The 24,623-nt window shown below is 36.7% G+C and overlaps 1 protein-coding gene across 2 annotated transcripts in view; it reads left to right on the top strand.

The window, feature by feature from the left end:
* The window catches only part of LOC115451756 (hemicentin-2), a 165,480-nt gene that overhangs the window by 37,242 nt on the left and 103,615 nt on the right, over window positions 1-24,623 (top strand). For both annotated transcript variants that reach the window (XM_037446238.1, XM_037446232.1), the window contains exon 3: window positions 1,112-1,141. In XM_037446238.1, coding sequence (XP_037302135.1) covers window positions 1,112-1,141 — 30 coding nt within the window. The remainder of the gene's footprint in view (window positions 1-1,111; window positions 1,142-24,623) is intronic.

Genomic DNA, 24,623 nt, shown 5'->3' with positions numbered 1-24,623 from the left:
AAAACCCTAAAGGTATATTCTCGCTGTTGACTAATAAGTCTGCAGCATGGATGACTTTGCTTTGTTAAGAAATAATAAATTTAACTTAAAACCGCCAAAGCTATTTTTTTCAAAAAACATGTTATTTATCACAGTTTTGAAACATTTTATTCTTTTTTTGGGCAAAGTGATGGGGTTATGGAGTTTCTGCACATAAATCAACTTGCATAAAGTCATTTCATGGCACTCATAAATAATAACTTCCGAAAATATCCGCGTTCAGCAATAATTTTGAATTAATATTACCAGTATAAATTAACCCCCTTATTCATAGACGTTATTTATCTAAGGACGGAGCATTGCTGTGATAACAAATATGTTTCTCAGCTTCGTTTATCTAACAGCTTGCTGTTTGCCCAGCTTTGTTATCTTATCTTATCTGACAGCCAACTAGATTCAAGTTGTATCTCAATATTAGCTAATCACAACGGCGCTCTATCTACGCACTGCGAAGGCTGCCATGTCGTCAGCACTGAGAAACAGATTTGTTATCACAGCAATGCGCTGTCCTTAGATAAATAACGTCTATGAATAAGGGGGTAATTCTTTAGAGTTTACCCTTCTAAACTCATGCTTCATATATCTTTGTCGTTACTACGCTTATTATTCCCGCAAATAACAGTGATACTAAGAAACAAACTTTAAGGCCATATATGAAGTTCCCAGAAATCTGTTTTAGTTTGTCCCATTCCCAACAAACGTTATTAATCATTGTATCAATTTACCTTATTGCTCTAATGGACTATTTGAGTATAGTAGAGGTTCTTTAACGACGATAGTCTGGTTGGTTGTGAAACGGACTGCCGAGACGAATGTCCGCAGGTTCAAAACCCAAGCACACGCCTCTGACTTTTCTAAAATGATGTGGGTATTCTTTGTGAATTAGATTTGCTTTAACGGTGAAGGAAAACATCGTTAGGAAACCTACATACCTGAGAAAATTTCTATAGGAATTTTGAGGATGTGTAAAGTTTACCAATCCGCACTAGGACAGCGTAATATAGCTACACGTGTAATTAATTTATTTAGTTATTTATCGGAAAGTGCATACTTATTTTGTTTCTTGTTTCAGCACGGCAGAGCGACCATACCGCGCCAGACGGTGAGTACCTTCAAATACTAACATCCCCACCCGAATTTTTTTAAGTCAATCGGCAATTATATCTGAGTCCTCAACACGCAGTCGTACTGTCAATTACGCCACGAAGGCATCATAATTCATAAACATACCAAGAGTCGAATTATTTATTAATACCTGTCTAAATTAAGACTATGCTATTTAATGAAATGTATTTACATTGTAACAAGTTACGACGGGGTTGTCATTTCTGCTAATGATACAAAACCCCGATATTAAAACCATGTAAAAAAATACATACGATAATGGTAAATATAGAAGTGTTTGTGCATTAAATATTTTTGGAAAATATCTGGGAAACGCTAGGCATAATAGGAAGAAAAATCATTTTTTGAAAATTTTGATTTCACATTAAACTATTTTTCGGAGTTCATCGCGGTTTTAAATATTGCAGTTTAATTAAATTGGCACCCAAAAGACCGGCTGCCAGACTTCAAGACACTGTGAGCTCATTCTGCGAAGATCGGGCCACCAACAGCTAAAAATTATAAAGTTGTATAATTGTAAAATGTAGTTAGATATTGTAACTTTGACTTTACGGATGACCAACACCTCAGTCCCCCTCGTGCCTACGAAGGCTGCAAAGCCTTCGAAACGTCGGGAGAAAACTAAAACCGCGATAAAATCCGAAAAAATATTTTATTTTAATGTCCAACATTCGTGTAAACATAAGAAATCATAATTTTGACTTAGTTCAAAGACTCGACAAGTATATATGAGTATATGAAATAAGATGGTTAGACCACAGACGATGTTTTAGGCATAGTTAGTACGAAACATACCCTTCACAATAAACCTATGTTGAAATACAGTGCAGAACTCCAAACACGTCTCCGGGGGACAATAACTCATCTCTCAGTCATTTTAGGGCACCTACAGTTCTGTACGGATTATCACGTACTTCGCTAATTCCAATACACCAAGTTTGCCATCGCACATATTATTGTGGCTGTGTTGGTTTTGGAGTTCTGCCATGTATGATGAAGTTGGGGTTAGGGTTTAGGTGGTACGTATGGGAAACATAGGCAAAGTGATATTTTTTTATTGCTTTGAATGACGAGACGAGCTTGTCGATCGCCTACAGTACACTGAGACCTTGAATAACAAAGTATTGTTTGGTATTCCACCTCGCTAAGTATGAAGTGACAAACTGTTAATAATAATTGTGAACTATGATTTTAAGAAATTTAAGAAGCGGCGATAGCCTAGTTGGGTTTGCAATGGACTGCCGAGTCGAATGTTCGCAGGTTCAAAACCCAAGGACTAGCATCTCTGACTTTTCAAAAATTATATGTGTATTCTTTGTGAATTCGCTTGCTTTAGCGGTGAAGGAAATCTTTGTGAGGAAACCTGCATACCTTGAGAAGTTCTCTATAGGAATTTTAATGCTGTGTAATGTCTACCAAGCCGCACTAGGCCGGCGTGATGGAGTTAAGCCTAATTCTCAGTAGTAGAGGAGGCCCGTGCTCAGCAGTGGGCTGGTATATAATACAGGGCTGATATTTGTTATATTTTATTTAAAACTTAATGTTTTCTCGAAGAAATTATTATTCGGTTTTAAATGAGACTCACGGGCCTAAACCAAGTGAGAATCATTTTTACGGAAAGTGAGAGTCGGGGGTATATTTCTTATATTTTATATTATTATTACGATTTTAAGTGTAATAATATATTGATTAACAGTGGAATTAACGTTTGATTTACCGAACTTTCTGAGCCGTTACAATGACATCCATCGCATATCGTCGTATCTATACTCAGTTTAGTAAAACCGTGAAGAAAAAAATAAATAAATTCGCTAAATCAATCAACCGGTCCACCTTTGATCCGCTACAGAAACAAATAATTGTCCGGATATTTTCATTACAATACGAGTTTTCAATCGTGATTTTTATTTTTACAAGCATTCGTCGCAGTTTTGTTTGGCTTTTGGGTAGAAACAACGATATTCGAATTTGATATTCCTTTTAGGCTTAACATTGTATTGGAGGGTAGATGGGAACTGATCGATATTTAATGAATATTCTCGTTTTCTTATGCTTTGAATGACGAGACGAGCTTGCCGTTCGCCAGATGGTAAGCGACACGACCGCTCATAAGCAGTAGTAACACTATCCAACACCCTGAATTACAAAATATTGTTTGGTATTCTACTGCGCTCGTCATTTATTTAATTCCATCCTGAGACATGATATGTTAAGTCTTATGTCCAGTAGTTACACTGGCTACAATGTCTATCAAACCGGAACGCAACAGTGACTACACAGTACACACTTCTGCTTGATTGCAGAAACAGACATTGCGGTGGTACCTACCCAGGTAGACTCTACCACCTCCACCACCAGTAAAATTCCAAGAAAAGTATAAGTATTATGTTACTGTTACAAAATTAAAGAAATCAATCGTCATCATCAGCCCGTTCCACTCCAGAACAAGTCAATATTTATTTACTTACTAGCTAACACGACAGACTGTCTTGTCTTAACTATGTATGAACGCGCGCATTCTGTTGATCGCTGACAGTTATGTAAAATTAATATTGTTGTTAAGTTTTCTTAAATTTTCTAATTTTCCGCGCAATTTTTTGAATATTTTCTTTCATAAGAACCCTCCTGGCAATAACAAACACAACAAAAAAAAAAATTAGTGAAATCGGTCCAGCCGTTCACGCGTGATGGCGTGACCAAGGGAAATAGGGATTCATTTTTATATATACCTATATAGATCATATGGTACAAAACTTAGTTGCTGCAATCACTCACTGTATTATAAAACGCAAAAGAGAATCATTGCAAAACGTGTTTCATATCTAATACCCTTTACAATCCACATGAGAGATTTTAATAAAGTAGTTTCATTATTAATTTTGTAACTTTTACATCGAATTCGTTATTAAATGCGCTTAAAACATATATTCGGGGCTGACAAAGCTAGGTATAAAGGCGAAGGTTTAATTTCAAATGGTACCGTGTGCCAAAGATTTACGTTTTTTATAATTAAATACATCGGTGACATTAGTATTGCGTGGCGTACGACCATCGCTCTGACGTACCAGGTTCGAATCCCGGGTCGTGTGGAGATATTTTTTCATGTTCAGTTTTAGACTGGAGTTTGTGGTGTATGGTGATAGTCCTGTATGACATGGGCTGGAACATATGATGACATGTACTTTAGTTGTATCTTTACCAACCTCTTCTATCAGGGATAAAGGATGTGCGTTTGTTTGTTTTGTATTTAGAAGTAGATAATGAATGTGTTATAAAAACAAAAACACATCCCACATTTATCACCAAATGAGAATGCAGAGGCGTAACCAGGATACCCACTTTTCGCCAAGTGTGTTCCGTCCCATGATGTGATGGGGGCGAGCCTATCGCCATATCGGGCACAAATTCCAGTATCCGGGCTGATTGTGAGCAGAAAAACCCAAATATCAATTTGTTGACCCGGGATTCGGACCCAAGACCTCAGAGAGCTGCCGTACCGTGCATGCAACACAACTACGCCACCAAGGCAGTCATAATGTTTTATATCTAAAAGTAATTTCATTGTACCAATATATAAATTTGCATGCTGTAGTCTCCTATAATTGAAGAGGCACGTCACTTTGCCAATTGTAAAAATGCTAAAACATTGTTTTTATTATATGCCGTGTATTCTTCGTTGGAGGTCATTAAATAAATAAATAAAAACAGTATCTTTTTCTTCTTCATAACGTAATTTATTAGCATGGGCATTTACGTGTCTTGACGTTGCTATCCCGAGGGAATGGACACGTTCATACCAACTAGTTGTTGCGTAACGTAAGCCTAATTCTGCCTCTAAATGGAAGACAGCGCTTGTCAAATTTTATACTGTGTTAGTTCTGAAGGCTTATTGGGATTGACGGTAAACATTTTAAAAGTACAGATTCTCACCTAAAATAATGAAATAGAATTCACGGGAAGAATCTAATTGACTGCCTTGGTGGCGCAGTTGTACTGCATGCGCGGTAGGACGGCGCTCCGCGGTCCTGGGTTCGAATACCTGGTCGGGCACAGTGATATTCGGGTTTCTCTGCTCAGTATCAGCTCAATTTGGAATTTGTACCTGATATAGTGATAGGCTCGCCCCCTATCACATCATGGGATGGAACACAGTTGGCGAAAAGTGGGTGCCCTGGTTGCGCTTCTGGATACACCTTCGGGCAAAAATGCGCGATGTTGTTTGTTTGTGTAAGAAACTATTAAAAGAAAATTGTCGACTGAAAGAATAATTTACTTAAGAGACATCGAGTCGTACGTGACATTGAAATAAAAGTATTTTACGGATTTTATCGCTTCAAGAAACGAGCTCATTCTGTGTAGATCTGACCGTTAACACCTGAAAAATTGTATAATTGTAAAATGTAGGTAGATATTGTAATTGACTTTTCGGATGATCAACACCCCAATCCGTCCCGTGACCATGAAGGCTGCAAAGTCTTCGAAACGTCGGGAAAAATTAAAATATAAAAACCGCGATAGAATCCGCAAAATAGTTTTATTTCATTGTCTAACATTCGTGTAAACATAAGTAATCATTATGAGTCTTATGCGTATTTAGAATCAGCACATATTTCTGTGTTTTTCTAGTTAAATTTTTTGGAAAAAGATATGTTGCTTAAGTTAAGTAGGCTTTCAACTGCCGGTATATTTTATTTCAAGGGCCTTTCTATCTTAACTTATACAAAAGCAACGTCACGTGTCGTCTTGCTGTTGCGTTTAAAAATGGAGTGCGGTTTCTGTAGGACCAAATATTTCCCCCTTCTCCCTAATCCTCAATGCTTTCGTTTTATTCCTTCAGCTAAAATGTTATCTCTAATTCGTCTGATACTTATTAATAAGTGATTTATATAAATACTTAATACTTATAAAATGCTATGTAAGTACTTATGTCTAAGTCCCGTATTTGATTTCAAACGAAACGACGAAATTATATTAAGAATTATCTTCGCTTTATTTCATGCGTCAAACTGAAGTTTTTAATTACAGAAGTTGTAATTAGAATCATGTTTGTAATTTCAAGCAACTTGCCGGAATACGATAATTCATTAATTAAATTACGTTTTGATTTACAACTCAAAATGGCGTTGTTTACGTTCGGGCTAGTAACAGTACACGGGCTTTTGGAAGACCGCGTGTGATTCATTGGTCAGGAAATTCTACGTGTTTTTCTTCGGTTGGAAATCATGTATTATTTTTAAATGAAGTTTATTTTCTTTCTAGATTCATCAAACAAAACCAAAAAGAGTTTGATTATATGGCATATAAAATATAACGCTCTTAATACTCTGGCCCCTAGTATCCTTTGACGGTCGCTAAAATAATGTAGACTGAATGAGACTCCCTAATACTTTGTAATAAAACTACTTAATAAATGCTACTATGGCGGTTTTACATGTGTGTTCGAAATTTAAAATTACTGACAGTAACGAGTGTTTACTCTATGTTGTTTATATTAGCGAAATGCGTGTTCCAAATTTAAAATTAGTGACAGAAACGAGTGCTTATTCTATGTTGGATATAGTAACAAAATGCGTGTTCGAAATTTAAAATTAGTGGAACAATCATTGCGTCCGCTATGTTGGCTATATTATTCGCCGACACTGGACGAATCATGTTGTCTCATATATTATTTAGCGACTAGATCCCAAACCATCGCATTTCCAATAAAGTGGACATTTTATCTCAGTTAGTGCTCAAACGAAACGTGAAGGCGCTGCAGCTCACGGTTGGCTGGTTTTATTGAAGAGACCTCGGCAAATAAATCGCTTGTCTTGTTCCGTGCCAAAAATTGTACTGACTTGAATTGGTGGTCCGAATTTTGTAGGACTGTAGTGCTGGTGCTAGAGTACAGAAAAACAATGGTCCTAAACGGTCTTCTTTCAAACTTTTTTAGGAAATTTTTTAATAGTTACTGTTTATTTTGCCACGACGCAGTGCTAGCTAAAATTGCGAAGGGCCAAATACCCTCTGTATTAGACAGATTTTTGTTCTTGGCATTTATCAATTATTTACCTCATGGAAATTATAACACAAAGATTAAATAAAATCCGATATAAAATCAACTAGTTATAGGCTTTTAAATTTCGGTAGAAGGGATAAGTGTCAAGAAACGAAATACGAGGCGCATTACGCGTCTATGACGTCATCGGGAATTATGATACGTGTGAAAGAATGAGATAGAGCGATAACCCAGTGGGATTATCGCTCTATCTCATTCTTTCATATTCTTTCTCGCGTAGTGACGCGCTCACTTCTGTACGTTACAATATGTGAAATACGAATTTCTAAACTAATTTTAAAGCTGTTTTCACAGAAGGCCTTCTTTATCTATTTACTTACTATAAAATGAAACATAGATCTGTTCAATAAATGAAAATACACGATATTTAGAATGTAATTTCAATACAATTGAAGTGAATCTCAAAACATTCTTTTAAATGCTTAGTAAACCGTAAAATTACCCTTTTAATTATTTGTTTATAAGCACGCACACGCCTTCACATATACACAGATACTAGTTAATCATTGCCAATAACTTGCTCTCTTATTCTACGAATTCCTCAAACACTATCGATTCCTGGATTGATATCATTATTTATGCATGTTCCCAATAATCAACTCTCGCGGAAAACAATATCTAGTATTCTGTGAGTATTCTTCATCCTTCGGGACCTACCTGATACAATCTTATTACTGTAACGAAAACTGATTATATTACTTTATTTATAGTAGTATTTGTTCAATCTGATTATAAAATAAATTAAAGTTTAATTTCTCTTTCCGCCAATAGATGGCGCTAGCTCAAATGTAGATCGTGATATGGGTTACAATAATTAGAAACTATAACTATTTGTGAATATTTTTTTAATTAAATTGCCTGATGCGCTCTGGAAATTGAAATTTTAATCTCCTTGGCTTTGTATACCCCTAGTACAGTATTATTTATTAAGTAGCAGCCGATTTCAATTACTCAACGGCTTACTACAGTTTCATGGTATGAATGAACCAATTAAGATAATTCGTCTGTAAGTATTGTGCAGGCTGTTTTTTTGGGCACGAAAAATTGACCCCACTACGCCTGATGGTAAGCCGAGTAGGGCCAATAGAATGTCGACTGACGAGAGATGATTACTCCTCGACAGTCGACACAATTATGCCTGTTGGAACCGGATAACACAGGCTGATCCCGGAACGCGGCCACACTTACGTGAGTTACTATTTGTTTTTCCAATTTGTACGGTGTTCGCTATCCGGGCGAATACAAATATATTACCATCAAAAAATCGCCTTCCAGGTTTATACGCGGACGAAGCCGCTATTAACACCTAGTTATAACACTGAATGTATATTTTGATTGTCCGCACTGGGAATTGAAAATAAACGTACACTAACCCACAAAACAGTTCAACACTAATTCCATATCAATTTGCAAATGAGCCCGCAATTGTTATATTATTGAGATAACAATACCCGCATAATAATGTACATAGAGTATGACCTCTGGGTCTATGTGGAGAATATAATAGCGACCCTACGTGATTGACGGTCAGCATTATAAACCCTGTCAATATGTAGAGGAAAAGGGATGTAATGCTTGATTTTTCGTTGCTTAAGTGGTTCTTTGTTATGGTGTTTTGGACCTCTATTTTAAGGTTGACGAGTGTCGGATTTTTAGGAAAAGAAAAAATAAATATTGGTGGCATTAAAACAGAACAAAAAACAATAAGAATGTATATACAGGGTCATTTTGACATCGCGTTACTAAATGAAATCACATACTGATCTACTTGAAATAACACTTTACAATAAGTTACTTGAGCCGTAGATATAAAATAAAAAAGTGTAAGTTTCGAACAAAATAAATATTAATAAAAAGCAATTCCAATTTTACACGCCGTAAAGCGACTACTACTACTCTAAGAGACTTTGTTGCAGCGGCAACATCATACTTTCAGTCAGAAATACACCCACATACACGCCATATTCGCATTAAAGTACAAAATGATCAAAAATCAGATAACTAAAACCAGAACTATTGGTAAAAATATTAGTTATTAATGGGTGATTTTTGGCACAATGTCAGCAAAGGTGAAGACGAGTATGTGGTTTCATTTAGTAACGCAATGTCAAAACGAACTTGTATATAAATAAGTATTTGTGTTCCTTAAGATTATAATTTAAAAGGGAACAAAATACCAGCACCGATTCCTTTTATTCAGCTGGATGCTGCCGTACCATGTTAGTAGTATAGCAGCGCTTTTTTTTTTTATGAGAGGCACAGGAGTCTTTCGAACGCATAGTCGGTTTATGATTCATCGTACCTCATGGTCTTCATTGACACAAAAAAAATCAAACAGTTATTTCTTTAATTAGCTAACAAAACAATAAAAGACAATAACAATTGATATTAGAAGATGTAAAATTTAATACAAGAGATGTTTCTGCGCCACCGATCAAAAGAACAAACAGACAAACTCCAACTGATATTACAAAATTTTAATTAAAAACAAACAATACAGCTGTCGACAGTAAATTATACATTAAGATTCGAGCTATAGAAAAAGAATCGGAAACGTCACGTAGAGTAACAGAAATTAATACACATATCAAGTCTTTATCCTCGAAGGGGTGGGCAGAGTTGCAACCATTTACCATATGTTCCATCCCATGATGTAATAGTGGGCGAGCCTATCGCCATACCGGGCACAAATTCCATACTCCGGGCTTATACTGAACAGGAAAACCAAATTTATTTGTCCGACCCGGGATTCGAGCCTCAGACATCAGAGATGTCATACTGCGTACGTAACACAACTACATCACCGATGCAATCTATTAAAGTTTAATCTGTAATATTTACTCTCGATTGCCGTACCTACCTAAAAGCGGCGATAGCATAGTTGGATGTGGAACGGACTGCCAAGACCAATGTCCGCAGGTTCAAATCCCAAGGGCACACACCTGACTTTTCTAAAATCATGTGTGTAGGTATTCTTTGTGAATTTATCGTTCGCTTTAACGGTGAAGGAAAACATCGTGAGGAAACTTGCATACCTGAGAAGTTCTCTATAGGAATTTTGAGGGTGTAAACTCTACCAATCTGCACTAGTCCAGCGTAGTGGACTAAGGCCTAAACCCTCTCAGTAGTAGAGGAGGCTCGTGCCCAACAGTGGGACAGTATATAATACAGGACTGTTATAATTACCGTACCTACATGTCTATGCGTTTTAATTAACTTTATGAAAGTGTGATTACTGGATATTAAAATTAACTCCTTTCCAAATAAATGGTATTTATCGGGGTAAAATAATCACTGTTTTATCTTCTTAAAGTTTTGAGAGTCAAAGATATAAAACAGTTAAATTAATAACTGATTAAAAATTGGCAAGGCGCCTATCTTATGAACCGAGCTGTGCCTTGGAGTATTAGAAATTAATACGGTTGCTCCAATTATTTATGGGCAGTGATATTTGTTTTTATAAATCAGATCTTGCTTATTGCATTCTCAATGAATGAACGAATGAACACGTTATTGTACATACATACAGCGAAATTAATACGCTAATATTTTTAAGAAACACGTGAAACAATAGGCGGTCTTAGCTACAAAGCGATCTAAACACTCACTTCACTATAAGTAAACATAATGAGCTTAAAGGATGGTGTATACTAGCGATTATTTAAAATGAAAAATCAAAATAATTGAAATAAAACATGTTTTATTTCAATGTCTAACATTCGCGTAAACATAAGAAATCATTAAATCAAAATAATTAAAGTGAAAAAAAAATACTTTAATATAAACTATATAAATAAACGCAAATTAAATAGGTTACTATTTCATATAAAGTATAAATTGAAGAAACTATTCTACAAATATTATACTTAATAAAGATTTCTAAATATTTCTATGTTTATACGCACTTGTGATAACGGGAAAATTACGTTTTTCTTCTACTTTCCCTCTGGGCCAAAAGACCATAATTCTAACACCTTTAGGTTACGAAGCCCAAAGACAATACAAATAGCTTCAAACTCAAACAGAAAATGCAAGGAACAGCTACATTTCGAGCTGTCCCGAAACAACTGAGCAGTAAAGATACCGTTGTTCCCGTCTCTGATATTGGCCCGCCAGCTTCCTACAGGACGTTTGAACGGAATAATAAAGATGTATTGCGAAACAGTACTATAAATTTAATTTTAGAAAACGAGAAAATAGTAGCCTCGTGTGATGGAATTTTCATTTGAATTATTTGTTTTGCTGCGCTTTGTGGAATGTATTATCATGGTTAAAAGTCTTGTACATTGCAGGATAAAAGTACTGTTAATGTAGGTCTTTGTCTTTTGGATTTTTAAAAACATCAAAGAGATTGATTCCTTCCTAACCGAATTTCTTCAAAACTATTTTCAGCGTGATAGCTTATAACTATTTTAGCAATTATTAAAAATACATCTTGTCGGAAATTTATAAATATTTTCTGGCAACACTCTAAAGTTTTATGGTGGGGTATTTGATAAATTACTCACCCTTAATATTATAAAAGGGGCTGTTAATGTGTCCTCGGCGCACTCGTCATTGTGATTCAATACCTAAGTTACCTAGTGTATTCACAGAGAAATAAAGTGTACAATCAGTGAGTAGTGAGTTTTCTTACAAACGGAGATTAGCCAAGTACGCGGGAAATATTATAGTACACATGTGTGTGCAATACACAGGTGCACTCTCATAGTCCGGTTATGCTGTGTAACTAAAATGCTTTTATAAGTAAGTAGAAAGCGGCGATAGCCTAGTAAAACGGCGATAGCCTAGTAAAGCGGCGATAGCCTAGTAAAGCGGCGATAGCCTAGTAAAGCGGCGATAGCCTAGTAAAGCGGCGATAGCCTAGTAAAGCGCCGATAGCCTAGTAAAACGGCGATAGCCTAGTAAAGCGGCGATAGCCTAGTAAAGCGGCGATAGCCTAGTAAAGCGGCGATAGCCTAGTAAAGCGCCGATAGCCTAGTAAAGCGGCGATAGCCTAGTAAAGCGGCGATAGCCTAGTTGGTTGTGGAACGGACTGCCGAGACGAATGTCCGCAGGTTCAAATCCCAAGGGCACACACCTCTGATTTTTCTAATAAATTATGTGTGTATTCTTTGTGAATTATCGCTTGCTTTAACGGTGAAGGAAAACATCGTGAGGAAACCTGCATACCTGAGAAGTTCTCTATAGGAATTTCGAGGGTGTGTGAAGTCTACCAATCCGCACTAGGCCAGCGTGGTGGACTAAGGCCTAATCCCTCTCAGTAGTAGAGGAGGCCCGTGCTCAGTAGTGGGCAAGTATATAATACAGGGCTGATATTATTATTATTATATATTTTATCAACATTATTCTCCCATGAGTATGGGGTAAAGCCATTTAATGCGGGCTATTAAGCCAAGCGAAAAATGGTTGTGTGTTAATTACTGATGAATAATCTACGTAGACAGAAAATTTTCTTACAATTCTGCAAGTATTAAGAATTGTAGCTTTTTGGAGGAGTATGTACGAGAGCTTATGCATTCCCAGAGACTGGAGACTGGTGTGTAGGGAGTGAGGTATGACACCTGTAGAAGAAAGAATAACAGGAACAGTTTTAACTGTGTGTACTTTCCACTGGTTTTTGAGTTCTATGGATAAGTCGGCATATTTGGCTATTTTTTCAGTGAATGTAGATGCGAGGTTGTGGGTGTTAGGAATAGCAATGTCTATCAAGTATATGGTGCTATTAGTTTTATCGTAGAATAAGATATCCGGTCTGTTATAGTGTATTGTTTTATCGGTAATAATAGTGCGATCCCAGTATAATTTATGATTTGCAGATTCTAATATTGATGTGGGTTTATATTTATAATACGCGGTTTTGTGTGTGATAAGTGAGTGGTTGAATGCTAAATGTTGGTGAATGATAGCGGCAACTTGATCATGCCGGTGCTTATAATCAGTCTGTGCGATTGATTTACAAGCACCGGTTATATGCTGTATCGTCTCCGAGGCACTGTAGCAACGTCGACACTGTTCAGATGTAAGGTTAGGAATTCGGAGGATGTGCTTCTGATAATTGCGTGTGTTTATAATTTGGTCCTGAATGGCACACATAAAAGCTTCGGTCTCTGGAAAAAGTTCTCCACGCCGCAGCCACTCGTTCGACGCTACTTTGTCGACGTGTGTTTGGCTTAGATCGGCTGGGTGTCTTCCGTGTAGGGATTTTTGAAGCCATATGTCTACCTTGTGTTGTGCAGTGGTGATGTGATGATGGGATTCAGTGTTTTTATCATGTAAGTTAAGTGGAGTTAGTTTCTTATCTATATCGGTTATGTATTTATGAAGTTGTGTATGCTCAGCTTTCCAGTGGAAATAGTGTCGTAGTTTAGTAATAAGGCTATTGTGTAGGTTGCGTATATCAATTACTCCTCTGCCGCCGTTTCTGCGTGGCAAAGTAAGTCGTTGGATACAGGATTTGGGGTGATGTTTTCTATGGGTGGTCAGGTGTGTATTAATAGTTCGTTGTAACTTTGTGAGATCAGATTGGGACCAGCTAATAATTCCGAATGAATAAGTAAGAGTCGGGATAGCGTAAGTGTTAATAGCCTTAATAATGTTGCCAGAATTTAATTGTGTTCTTAAAATTTGATTTAGTCTGTGTTTAAATTTCTTAGTTATTTCCATTTTAGCTCTTTTCTGAAGTATATGTTTAGACTGGTGGAAACCTAAATATTTATATGTAGCGTCTTCATCCATAGGTTCAATTGTTTCACCTGTATCTAGAATGTAAGTATTTTGAATTGTTTTACCCCGATCGATTGAATGGACTTTACATTTATCAACCCCGAACCGCATTTGTATGTCAGCAGAGAATAATTGTGTGATATCCGCTAGTTTCGTAAGTTCGCTGTTGTTGGAAGCATAGATTTTAATATCGTCCATATACATTAAATGGGAGATAATATAGTGTGAGTCTTCGTGTTTTAATTTAAATCCTATACCGGTATTATTGAGTAATTCAGACAAGGGGTTGAGGGCTATACAGAACCACAAGGGACTGAGCGCATCTCCTTGGAAAATACCTCTCTGTATTTTAATCGGATGGGTAGTTGTAGTAATATTTTTTACATTTAGTTTTAGTTTTGTTGTCCAGTGAGCCATAATCGATTTGAGGAATTCTATTATTTGAGGATGAATTCTGTAATGTTCTAACACGTGAATCAACCAACTATGAGGTACTGAATCAAACGCCTTCTGGTAGTCGATGTACATTGTGTGAATGTTTCTATTTTTTTATTTGTGCTTGTTTCATTATAACTGAATCTATCGTTAACTGTTCTTTACATCCTTGGCTATTTTTTTTACAACCTTTCTGTTGTTCTGCTAGTATTTGGTGTTCATCTAGGTGTTGATAAATAATGTCACTAATGCATCCGGTTATGATTTTGTATATGGTTGGTAAACATGTAATAGGTCGGTAATTAGCTGGGTTTTTTAAGTCTGGGCCTTTCGGCAACATATACGTAATTCCATGGGTTATGAATGTTGGTATAGTATGTGGTGCATGTATAAATTGAGTAATATGATAGTGTATGAATGGGTGAATGCATGTCAGTTTTTTGTACCAATAATTGTGTATATTATCAGTCCCTGGTGCTTTCCAATTATGTGTGCGGTTTATTATTTTAGTCAAAGCTTCTAGAGAAATAATTTCAAATATCATTTGATTTATACTTGTTCTATTTGGTAGACTATATAACCAATCAGCATTTGCATTGTGTTGTACGGGATCTTCCCATATATTTGCCCAAAATTGTTGTAAATCCTCTGGTAACGGATATTTTGTAGAGTCCCCTGAATTATTTTGTTCGTTTTTACCTAAGATTCTATAAAAAGATTTTTCATTATTTTTAAAATTTGAGTTTTGTTGTTTACGTTTTGTGCAGGTAAGATATCTTTTTAGCCGAGTTGAAGCTGCGTTTAATTTCTGTTTTAATGTATCCAAAAAATGTTGTGGTTCAGTATTGGGTTCTTCGTGTTGTGAGTGGTTTTTATATTTAGTTTTAATTTCCTCTACAGTTTTTATGATTTTTCGTGTCCTATTTCCTAACATGTATTGAGTAAGTCTACCTATTTCTACCCTGTATTTCTCTATTCGAAGTTCAATTCTTCTTTGCCACCTAGGCTTTTTATAACCTCTCTTCTCTATGTTGGTATCCGAATAAATCTTGGTACCATTGCAAACAGCTGCTGTGAAAGCTGCCGCATAAATAATTGTATGCAATGATATAAAATCTAAATCGCGGTTAAGGTGTTTCGGCAGCACTGTACTATTAAGGTATTGGATTGTCTGGGATAATTTGCGTGATGTTTTCTGTTTCGGGATGTAAGGCCTTTCTTCTGGATCAGTGGCGGTGAATCGTGATAATGCTGTGGTGAATTCTGTTTCAATTAAATCAAAATCTATCTCGTGTCCTAGTGTTCGATATGAACTATTTTGATTATTTATAGGTAAATTGTCTACAAGTTGAGTATCTGGTTGTGTTAATGTTGAGTCTATTGTGACTTCAGTTTCAGTGGCTGTAATTAAGATTTGATTTAAGTTTTCAGATGTAACCAAATTTTGCTCTACAGGAGTTCGATATATATTGCTGTTACCACCAAGTTTCAGTTCTACTTGTCTTTTTAATTCCTTTATTCTATTCGCATGTATCTTATTATTAAATAACAATCTTCGTTGGTCTGCGATTCTTTGTTGTGTAAGATGTGAGAGATGTGGGTGCCTTTCTTTAAATAGGTCATAAAGTTTTTGTCTATAGCCGGTTTTATTTGATTCCAGTTCGGTAACTTCAAAATAACAAATTATGATTTCGTCGTTAATATCATTTGACCATTTCATTCTAGAATGTTTATGTTGTGAGTGTGGTAAAAGCTTCGCTCGAATTGTGTGTAAATGATTGTCTGTTCATTTGTGTACGTTCGCTTACTTCCCTACGTATATCATCGAGAATATCTTGTGATAGTAGTTTTCTTCTTAAGATTGCTCGCCTTTGGTCGCCTATACGTTGTCGAGACACTTGCATTTCTGGGTATTTAAGATCAAATTGACAACGAAGTGGTTCAAGGTAATTATTCATCAGGACTGTCTCACACTTTGTGATTGTTAAGTATGTGTGCCATATATATCGGTTCATGTCTTCAGTCCATTTTTTTCGCACACAATATGACGGGCCAGCAGTGGGTACAGGATTGGCGGCGTATGCCTCCTGCACAACAGTTGTTGACCGTTTTGATCTGGTTGAATAGGTTGAAGATGGTGATGAATTAGGAGATCGGAATAAACTATGAGTTGATGATGGTGATGGGATGTTTGAAAAGAGTGAATGGTCAGAGGGTGAAATGGATGGAGGTAAAGAAGGTGATGAGTCGGCTGTAGTACATTTTTCGAGGGGAACCCGCCTGTTCAGTCCCCCGTCGCCAACGGTTCGCATACTGTGGCATCCAGCGTTGGCCCCAGATGCGCCCCGGCGACCCCCGGGCAGCGGCCGTAAATTATATCTTTTAGTTTGACTCTCCATAATTTTTCTCCACAGAGTGGGGTTGGGATCGTTGGTTGGATAGGTGTGTATTGTAAGTGGTAAGATGTTAAACCATTGTAGAAGCCAGTACCCAGTACCCGTAAGCCCCCCCACCGCGACAAGGTGATCCCTTGGGGGGGTTATTATTATTATTATTCTTTGTGAATTTATCGTTCGCTTTAACGGTGAAGGAAAACATCGTGAGGAGACCTGCACATCTGAGAAGTGCTCTATAGGAATTTCGAAGGTGTGTGAAGTCTACCAATTTGCACTAGGCCAGCGTGGTGGACTAAGGCCTAATCCCTCTCAGTAGTAGAGGAGGCCCGTGCTCAGCAGTGGGCAAGTATATAATACAGGGCTGATATTATTATTATTATTATTATTAAGTAAGTAGAAATGGTGGAGGGGAAGAGACGGGCTGGGAAAAGGAAAAAATCGTGGCTAAGAAACATCCGGGAGTGGACCGGTTTCACCTCCGTTGAACACCTGTTCCGCCTGGCCAACGACAAAGAGAAATACAAGAAGGCGACGGCTAACCTCCAACAATTAAGAGGCACTTAAAAAAGAAGAAAATGATCTATCATATCCCGTATGAGTGTAATTTGATTAATATTCAATCAGTTCTTTGCGTACCCGTTCTAAAATTCTAAAAATATTTTTTCATGCAGTCTCAGCGAAGTGGATCTGTACCTAACCAGCGGTGTGGGATCCAAATAGAATGTCGACTGACGAGTCTGTTGGGTTCGGATAAACACAGGCTGATCTCGGATCGCGACACACTTACCTGGGCCACTATGGCGGGTGTAACACCTTGTGTACGGTGGTTGCTATCCAGCGGACACAAAATCCTACGACCAGCATTGGTTGTCAAATGTCATCCAAATCCATTCAGAGGGTGAAGAGTTTACTTCCAACAAAAATCCAAACATTTTACAGTTTTACATTTTTAATATTTGTAAGTAAGAGTAAGTTACTATATAGTATACTCATTGCATTCCAACTGTCCCACTATATGACGAGTAGCAAATATTTTTCAAACATGTAGCAGAATTTGGCTTCGATTTTTAAATATCGTCTCTTGACGTCAATTCAATGATAAAAATAGTTTATTGTAAGAAGCAATAATAACCGGGCTTGAACAATATCACCCACGTTACAATTTAATATAAAAAACATTTACATTGAATTTAGCGAAAGCGTCGAATCCAATCGTGGCCCGATAGAAAAATAATATTTACAGTTCTCTACAAAATACAAACTAAATATCTTGGGATATGTCGAATCTAATAAGTTTATTTTGATTGTTATCTTTATCATTTTATATCTTATTCCTGTGGCATAAGGGTTACAGTTGCGTGCTCGGGAATCTTGTTAAGCCTTTAGCGACAAGGAAATGTGATAACCAATTTCCTTTATCAGATATTTTAGGCCAATAAAAGATATAGTATTAAGATATTATTTTACTAAGGCTAAAAATTAAATTAAGTCACAATTTTTATAGGTCAAATAGGGACTTTTCGATAATAACATTTTGGATAACCTTCGTTGGTATTTTAAAAAAGGTTGGCTGTTTTTTTTTAATTAGATTTTTTTGTCTATTAATGTGTTCTTTGCACATTTTTCACCACGATGGCCTATTGCGCATTAGCAGGCTTCACATAAATGAATTAAATTCGAAGAATACAAAGAATATTCGTACCTTCATACGAAGGTTTCCTCATCGTTCTGTTGTAAAAGCGGCCGATAATTGAAAAACAATTTTAAATTATATACAGCAATTAAAAATTCATCTTTGCAATACGCGAATATCGACTCTAGAGGGATGACCGACAGTGTCCAACGCGTCCGCTGACCGCGCCGGTCCGAAAGTCCGACAAATAATTTAATATTCAGTCCAATTCGATGTTTATCCTTTTGGGACTGACTGTTTTACATACCATCACGCCTTGTCTCTTTTAAGGGGTAGGCAGAGGTGTAATACTTATTTCGTTAGCTTTGTTTGGTTCTATGTTATAGTGCATGCATTGCTACTCACCGGGGACAATTCCGGAATCCGGGGGATATTGAGAAGAATTGAAAATCACTGCCCGATCTGGGATTGGAAACTGGAACCTCAGTGCGATAGTCGTGCCGCGCGTGCATAACGATTACGCTACTGACTGGGTTACATTTAAGCGGTATAAATTGCCACCTTATATACAATCACTTTTAGGGCCATTTTGCCTTGGCGGTGCTCGTGGTATGACTATGCCACTGATATATTATATTTCGGTTAAAATTTAAGTGGGAATTTAAACGTCGCTTTTGGACTCGGAGGTGTCCACGTGGTACGATTACTGAAATCTTGGGTTCGATCTTCGAGTGAGGTATTCTAGTGATATTTGGTTTTCTGAGCATCAGCCCGTAGTTTTGTTTATGAGGGACAAATAGGTTAAGTAATGAGGTTTTATAAGATTTTTTTGTATGCGGAACCCAAAAAATTAGGTGGAAAATCCGACAGCGCGTTATATCCAGGGTTTATTTAGACGGCGTATTAGCCGACCCGAGCTGTGACCTTTGCTAAGTTTATTTATAGGCGTTTTTAGGTTATATGTCAGTGGACGTGATATTTTAGCGTATAAAGCACACACATTACGCCATTGTTTCTGATGGGGTAGGCAAATACGCAAATAATGCTCTTATCTAATATAGCATTTGCCAGTAGCTCCGTGTGATTTTTTTCCGGAATAAACATGTTCCCTAGATAAAAAATCCTATAGGACTCGGCAGTAATGTAGCTTCCTATCAGTGAAAAAAAAAATGAAATTGTTTTAGCTTTTGACCCTATAGGACTCGGGAGTAATGTAGAATCCTATTAGTGAAAAAAAAAAATGAAATTGTTGTGACTTTTTAAGGGGAACAATTTCGTCATACATGTTTATTGCGTAACTTTAACCGTGTACGCAGCGCACGCAACGGAAGCTCTCAAAAGGAATTTATAAATCATTTCTCCCGTTTTTGAACATTTTTCATTGATGCTCCGCTCCTATTGGTCATAGCGTGATGTTTGATAGCCTATAGCCTTCCTCGATAAATGGGCTATCTAACACCAAAAGACTTTTTAATTCGAACCAGTAGATCCTGAGATTTGCGCCTTAAACAAACTCTTTAGCTAAATAATCTATACTATTATATAAAGCTGAAGAGTTTGTTTGTTTGTTTGTTTGTTTGTTTGTTTGAACGCGCTAATCTCAGGAACTACCGGTCCAAACTGAAAAATTCTTTTTGCGTTGGATAGCCCTTTGTTCGTGGAGTGCTATAGGCTATATATCATCACGCTATACCCAATAGGAGCGGGGCAGTAATGGGTAATCTCAGGAACTACCGGTCCAAACTGAAAAATTCTTTTTGCGTTGGATAGCCCTTTGTTCGTGGAGTGCTTTAGGCTATATATCATCACGCTATACCCAATAGGAGCGGGGCAGTAATGGCTAATCTCAGGAACTACCGGTCCAAACTGAAAAATTATTTTTGCGTTGGATAGCCCTTTGTTCGTGGAGTGCTATAGGCTATATATCATCACGCTATACCCAATAGGAGCGGGGCAGTAATGGCTAATCTCAGGAACTACCGGTCCAAACTGAAAAATTCTTTTTGCGTTGGATAGCCCTTTGTTCGTGGAGTGCTTTAGGCTATATATCATCACGCTATACCCAATAGGAGCGGGGCAGTAATGGCTAATCTCAGGAACTACCGGTCCAAACTGAAAAATTCTTTTGCGTTGGATAACCCTTTATTCGTGGAGTGCTATAGGCTATATATCATCACGCTATACCCAATAGGAGCGGAGCAGTAATGGCTAATCTCAGGAACTACCGGTTTGAACTGAAAAAATCTTTTTGTGTTGGATAGCCCTTTGTTCCTGGAGTGCTATAGGCTATATATCATCATGATATGACCAATAGGAGCGGAGCAGTAATGAAACATGTTGCAAAAACGGGGAAAATTATGAGTTTTGAGAGCTTCCGTTGCCTGCGCTGCGTAAACTGTTAAAGTTATGCAACAATGATGTATGACGGGATTGTTTCACTTAAAAAGTTCTAAATAATATAACAAAGTCCCCCGCTGCATCTGTCTGCCTTAACGTGTTAAACTCAAAAACTACCTAACGTATTAAGATGAAATATGGTATGGAGACAGTTTGAGACCCTGGGAAGAACATAGGCTCCCGGGAAACTGCTATTTTTATAACGGAAAACTTTAGCCTGAAAAACTTTATAACGCGGGCGGAGCCGCGAGCAAAAGCTAGTATTAGTATTAATTTGAACAGACCACGTTATAGTTTAGTCTTTTATTAAAAATCCATTATATGCGCACTTTGACTATTCCAACCGTCAAGCAGGTATACACGACCTTATATTCCAGTCCTCGTAGAAGTCACGGAGGCAATATAGTTTATATACTTGAATACAGACGTGTTAATACAATATTCAACATTGTCACGTCGAGAACGATATTTAATATTCACTTTGTCTCATGTAAGATATGATACACGTTTGTAGCTAGCGTGTCCAATGCACGGATTGCGCGCGCCGTGACATTGTATGATTAGAATTTAATTTATAATTAGAATGTCACGCTTGATATTAAAGAATTTAGTAATTATAGAACGCAAAACATGGTCAATTTAAAATGGGATATTATTTTGCAATTTTAAATTGTTTTGTATTCGTTCCATTGCAGATTTATACGTTGCACTTTGTCTAGTGTAAGCGAAAACACGTTTGTAGCTAGCGTGTTCGATGTAGGAATAGTGCACGGCGTGACATTCTGCGATTGAAATTTTATTATAATCAGAATTTCTCGCCGCCTGTATTAGCATAGATTATTTATAAAAAAAGCTATATTACTATTCATAATGTGATTATTTGTGTAAGTTATTGTAAACAAATGCATTAAGGTAACTAAAATAGAAATTGTAAACATTTGTCTGAAATGGCGGTAGTGCTTAAATGTTTTGACGTTCGAAATGATATAAATACCGGCCTCTTGGTTGATACGGGGCATTTCATCGTGAGCCGTCGAGCAGAGCAATACTAAGAGACTGACAAGTTAAGTAAATATACTTTATTTTCTTTTAGTTTCTTTCACAATTAAATATTATTTATTAATATGATATATAAAAGATATAATAGATATATAACTGGTGCTATAGTAATGTCTAATGCCTAATGTTAATGAAACATTATATCACTGGCCATGTTTATTGATGTATATCAATATAATATATGTAATAAATATATTGTATAACAAATACAGTGGTCCTTGTTTCCTTGAAAACGCATCCGCCCTTCCCTACTTGATTACTGACGTAACGTATTTATCACTGGTGTCCTGATGGTATAAAATGATTGATACATATGTTCGTTTGCTTATATAAGTGATCTGTGTATAAAAATACACAATTATTTTAAAATGTCTCTACTTAAAATCTAACACCTGCTATATTGAATATAACTTAGTTGTTCCACAGAAGGTGCACATTTATATGAATAATACTGAAACACGCAAAAAAGAACCTTAATATTTAATATTAGTGACTATTTGTAAACATATGATGAAGAAGCATTTTATAAAAAGTTCTTTAAAGCCAGTACAATGTATTTCTTAATTTATAAATATAAATAGTCACAAGTTATAAACAATAATTAGGTATGACGTGCGCCACGCTTTAGTTATACATTCGTTTGTGCATTGTTAACTACAACAATGTCAATAAAATTTTAATTTCTATCTATCTCGTCACATATTGTATAAGAAATGTTATTAATTCAGTCCTTTGCTTCATGGTTGGCATGTTAATCACTATGTCTATTGTAAGACGGCGTGAAACGTGCTTATATTGTAACTAACGTGTCCGATGCAGGACTCGCGCCCAGCGTGACATCCTCTGTGTTTGTGATTGGAAATTAATATGTAATTAGAATGTCACGCTGCGAACATAAAAGATAGGCTTTGATAATAAACAATATTACTGGTGAATGCATAGGGGTATGTGGGCAAGGCTGGGTTAAATTTTCGAGGCTATATGTTTGGATTTTTAAAAATAATTTAATTTAATTTATTTAACTGAGGTTTACTCATAAAAAAATAAGTGAAATCGTTTCGAAAATATGCGTGACAAAGTATACTGCGGTGACTTACATCGAAGTGAAAAATGGGTAAGAGAAAGATTAGTGTTTTGTCTCTTCGACTGCACATATTAGGTAAAGAAAGAAAGCGACAAAATAAATGAAACACACAATAACATTTATTGGGAACTAGGTATTCATATCTTCAGGGACGGTTCCGAAAAGCTATCTTAGTGCAACTAGATACCCTGGGACCATCCCGTATGCGCCAAAGACCACCACGGGTTTTGGTTGGTGTGTCGGTGTAAGGTATACAAAGACGGACTCGGTCCAAAGCTCGCTGGGATGATATACTCCTGACTGTCGACATTGGGCCGTAAGACCGGTGAAACCAACATAACACCTTCTCTCCACCAACATAAAAGTAATGGTAGGGATAATGGGTTTTTGCCCGTGAAATAAAAAGGTATTTATCATCAGAGCTTGAAGAATGAAACAGTTTATTGTAGCCAGTCATTAATGTAGAAACTCAGGAAAAAAAATGCAGACGTCGTGAGACGGTATTCTTACTGTTCCTTACTAAAGTGGCTTCGTATAATTAATTCCTTAGCCGATTAGAAACCGGTGTATGGCTTCAATAAATGGGACAAGGGGCGTACTCGGCCAAACGTCTTGTTAAGCAGCGAGCGGGGAAGTGGGTCACTGATTATAATCACAGCTTATAGCATTATGGGCCTGTATCCATGTTTTGAATGTTGTCGGGTAAGTATAATTCTAGTGTTTTCAAAGGTTTTGAAGCGTTAAAATCGTAGGTCACGTGTAAATTCGCGTAGAGGTAAGTTAACAAAAAAAAAATATGATTTCTTATGTTTTTATATTATAATTTATGACGTTGGCCACTATGGAGGGTTTCAACATCTTGTGTACGGTGATCGCTATCTGGACCGATATAAAATATATCCTACCAACAGCAAACCTAACAGAGTAAATTTCGCTCTTGAAATATTGGTACGAAGATTCAAATTCAGCTTGCATTATACTAGCAGTAAAACTGTTCCTCAAAGCGACTATTTACCAAATAGTAATACTTCGACAACCACCTCCGTCTGTGCTAAACATCTCTTCCAAATTGCATCACCGCGCCCGCGTATCCAAAGATTAAACTTTACCGCTACCACTGTCGCGAATGCGGGACAGAACAACACTTAAGTCTTAGACTTTGTTGTCTCAAGCAAGTCTTTTTAGAATATCGGATCCGTTATATTTAAAGTATTTATTTTTTATAACCTCGTTTGAATTTGGAATTTGAATTTGGAGTTTGAATTTAGATAATATTAAATTTCTTTCGTGCAGAATTATAATAAGAAGTATTTTATCTAAACTTTTATAATATTATTTTATAATTCCTAGTTCTTATGTTATTTTTTATTAATATTATAAATTCGAAAGTTTGTAAAAATATCTGGATGATGGAAGTAAATGTAGTAACAACTGAATGCATTTGATTGGAATTTGGCGGTCACAAGCAACATCTGCCTGACTGGGAATCTTCTCCTTCCGTAGAAGCTCTGTCCTCTCGGTTTCTACCTTTACGCTGCTAAAATGGTGACAACCTTGGAACCGCTAAATCGACTGCCGAGGGGTATCCTCTTGTGAGTCGACATTCTATTGGACCCCATACCACTTACCATCAGGTTCAGCGGGTCACTTTGCTATGCACCTATAAAATGC

Source organism: Manduca sexta, chromosome 6 (assembly GCF_014839805.1).
Source record: "Manduca sexta isolate Smith_Timp_Sample1 chromosome 6, JHU_Msex_v1.0, whole genome shotgun sequence".
Taxonomy (NCBI): Eukaryota; Metazoa; Arthropoda; class Insecta; order Lepidoptera; family Sphingidae; genus Manduca; species Manduca sexta.
Note: the sequence above shows the minus strand (reverse complement) of the source record. Positions and strands in the feature narration are given on the sequence as shown.